The 3,709-nt window shown below is 48.9% G+C and overlaps 1 protein-coding gene across 1 annotated transcript; it reads left to right on the top strand.

Annotated features, from left to right (window-relative positions):
• Window positions 1-1,716: 1,716 nt before the first annotated feature.
• LOC133909902 (uncharacterized) lies at window positions 1,717-2,484 on the top strand. The gene has a single exon (XM_062352439.1). It carries the CDS (start codon window positions 2,058-2,060, stop codon window positions 2,379-2,381), a length of 324 nt encoding a protein of 107 aa, XP_062208423.1. The 5' UTR covers window positions 1,717-2,057; the 3' UTR covers window positions 2,382-2,484.
• The last annotated feature ends 1,225 nt before the right edge of the window (window positions 2,485-3,709 follow it).

Raw genomic sequence — 3,709 nt, forward strand, 5'->3', positions numbered from 1 at the left:
GCCCTCGGTACTTTGTGCACACTGTCAGTATTTATATTGTCTTTCAGAGTATAATGGTACAAACAAGCTCCTATGGGGGATAGAGATACAAGCTACTACATAAAACCAGGACATATGCATGACCAGCTTGGTAAAATATTGCTTAGGCTCGAGGTCAAAATATCAGCCTCTCTAATGATATTATATAACCGTGGTAGTAATCATGATGATAAGTAGTTATAGTGTTTGACCAGTCGCCGACTATAACGCCGGTCTAGTCTTGCTTGTCAGGCCGATGCCAGCCACATCGTGGTAGAGATCATATGGCCAGTGGACCCTTTGCCACTAATCTTTCTTGGGGGCTCTAGAGGAGTTCTGAGTCTGATAACCTCGGACTTAGTCCAGCAGAGCCATGTCTCCAATACTATATACTATACAAGTAGTACACATCACATTTCCCATGCATGCAGATGCAGTGCAGTTTCCTTGGCGTAAAAGGCGTCACCACTACTGCTACGGTTGTGCTTACATTTAATTTACCAGAGGCAGAGACGTAAGCTAGCGGACAAGTGGTGATGCCAATCATGCAAGTCACTCCACTACACCGTGCGGCTTCTTTCCCTGCACCAAGTGACACGAGCTCGGCGATCGACGGATAATGACAAGCGCTAGGGCTTCGTTCGCATATGTTCACGCACGTCCTCGATCGGCCGGTCTCCGGCTGGTTCGGCATGCTCAGCTTGGGGTCCCCATCTCATGCTGTCGCCGGCGTGAATCACCTTCATTGATAACACTGCACGCACACAAAGCGTGCCCCGGACCCGGCCGGAGTACGTACGGAGTCACCGGCCAGTGGACCAGCGGATGGAGGACGATCTCATCTGCCTCTGCCTGCCTGTGCGGCGGCCTTTGGGCCCATCAGCCAGAGTATGACACACGGTACTGGAATGTTGTTTTGCAGCGATCGAGAAAGAAGAACGACGTCGATCGGCCACCGGTGCAGCGCCGAGTGCAGCTAGGGTCGGAGCAGCCGGGACACCGAGTACCGTTGGCGGCGCCGGTGGTTTGCTGCGGGTGGTGGTCGGCCGGGCGTGATGCATTCTGAGGAGGCCTGTGTGAAATACGCGCGAGTCAGTCAGTCTCGGAACAAAATAATGGTCGATACACTAGCTAGCGAGTCACATGCGTCCAGGCCCAGCAGCTGATGCTTGCGTCGGTCTGGTAGCGCTTGTCGATTCTGTCGCGAGCCACCTGCGCGCATCGTTCGATTTGCAATGCATGAATCAATCAGATTCACGTACGTGAATCTTTTGAGGTCCGTTCTCAGTGCTCGATCGAAATCTTTTGCTGCACCTAGCTAGCACCCCTCGAATTAATGTACACGGTATATATGCCAAAATCACAACGAATGAATCGAGTAAAGTAGTTGAACTTCTTAGCAAAAATAAAAGAGGAAAAAAGAGTAAGTAGTTTTCCCGCGCAAAGACATGCTGCAGTACTGATCGATTGCTTCGTCGGGGGAAAAAGAGAAGAGTACGGATTGGTTCTGTACAAAATGTTCACGATCGTGGCGTCAACTCTCCAGAAAAGCCGCGAAAGCATGTGCGCTTTCTGTCAAGGTCATGGAGGCTCCTTGGTGCTACTGCTAGCCACTTCCTTGCACAGTTGCACGCATGCACACATGAATACAGAGAGAAGACGTGGCACTCGAGTGCTGAAATTTATGAGGCCGAACAACCAACCAGCTGCTGCACCTGCATCGATCTGCAGTACTTCATCATCCAAAGCAGCATATTGATGCCAGTACCTACATGGCTTTGCGCGTCAACGACTTTTGAGGCACCCTTCGCCAGTGACCAGATAAAGTCCAGAGCCTCAATTCGGGCTTTGCATCTCTTCACCCCCACTTCACACTTACACAAGATCAGTCAATCCTCTCTCCCAGCTCTCCTTCACTACTTAGTACTACTTACCTTGGCCAACCTCTTTATCCTCTCTCTACCTTGGTTGGTCTCAGCCTCAGGGTGATCCATGGACGTTGGACGCCTGCTCCACTTCTTGTGCATGCATGGCAAGAGATGACCAGCTTATGCATGCCCCGCGCCCTCCTCCTGCTCCTCTTGCTCTTCTTCTTCCTGCAGATACCACTGCTGCTTAGTTCTAGTTCGGTGTGCGCCTTCGTCGTCAACGACCATGCTGACGACTCTGTCGCGGCGGCGGTGGCGGCCAGGCGGCGTCTTCTTCCCGTGCCCGTGGCGCGGCAGGAGTCGGTGAAGCTGACTGCGTATCCACGGAGCATGGGGACAAGAAGGAGAAGCAGCCGCCGCAGCAGCGGGTCGGCGTTCATGAATGCAGTGAGCAAACACCAAGTGCAGAGCGGCGCCAACCCGGACTCTAATTAGCCAGCCGGCTAATCGATTCACCGGCCTGCCGGAGTTGCTGCGAGTGATGTTGTATCTTGTACATGCATGTGTATGCTTTAGCCTGTTGCTCATAGCAGAACATGGTCACATTTTTCCGCTTCACTTGGTTAGCTTTCCATGAAGTGCTTTTCAGGATCTTGTATTGTCTTCCATCAATGGTTGATAACTAATCCTAATACTTGACTCCGACATCAAGTAAGAGTAGTTTTTTTCATACTATGCGTCAAAAAAAGATTGATTGATTTACCTTAAGTAAAAGTTAGCAAAAACTTTAGCCTATAGCAAGTGGTCCGGAAGGTTACATAGTCAGATGAGTCAGAATTATGAAAACTAGCAGAAACCCCTGCGCAATCAAGGTACCGTAATCCTAATACCATATGAAATATGATTTCAGAATCAAATGCATTTGTACACAATGTGTGTTTCACAATCCGAATCTCTAATGCGTAGAAGTATTAAATGGCCCGCGCTAGGCTTGTGTAATTGTGTTAGCCGACATCATACCGATGAGATAAAAGGCAGCACCATTCCAAACTATTGTGGGGGAGGAACATGAGATTTTTTAAAACGATCAAGCAGGAGATCTGCATATTATATTTTAAAAAAAAGGAGTTGAGTCTTGAAAAACGTTACACCGACCCTAAAAGGGAAGCACCATTGCTTTAGAATTGCCCCCAAAAAGAAAAACGAACACCTACCTCAAGAGGACACACCATGGGCAAACACGAAAGCAACACCACCAGCACTACCTCACACGCCTCACAAGGTGCAGCCATCTAAATGTATAAGCGACTCAAGATGATGCCGTGGAAGAATCTCCTTAAGTTGCTTCACATAGCCCTCTATCACATCTTCATTAAGATTACCATTCTTCCAAATAATGCCGAAACTCTTCAACATCTTTAGATTGGGTTGTCTCGCCCTAGCTTTGGTAGCAGGACGAGAGGTCATACGTGGAGCAGACCCTTGAGATGATGGCTTAACTGATGAGCACTTCAACTTGGGAAGAACATCTCACATTGGATGTGGCTTGGAGACCACAAGTTGTTCGACAATTTGTTTCTTGTGTTGAAGATCACTAGGTGGATCCCCGCACACAAAAATGTTGCTCCCCTAGAAAACTTGATCATCGATAACCAAAGAGTTTGAAACTTCGGCATCCTCGGAGGGAACCATAGGTGTCAAAAGTAAACAGAAAGCATCTTCATGAAGCTTGAGGTCAAGTACACTTGAGTCTCTAGTCGAGGCCCCATCTGGTGGAGGAGCTTGCTTGCAACGAGTGACTCGCAAAACCAACTCTACTTGGT

Source organism: Phragmites australis, chromosome 2, assembly GCF_958298935.1.
Source record: "Phragmites australis chromosome 2, lpPhrAust1.1, whole genome shotgun sequence".
Taxonomy (NCBI): domain Eukaryota; kingdom Viridiplantae; phylum Streptophyta; class Magnoliopsida; order Poales; family Poaceae; genus Phragmites; species Phragmites australis.

What these genes read in the sequence shown, in the direction of transcription:
- LOC133909902 (XM_062352439.1), top strand. Translation starts at nt 2,058, where the DNA reads ATGACCAGCTTATGCATGCCCCGCGCCCTCCTCCTGCTCCTCTTGCTC.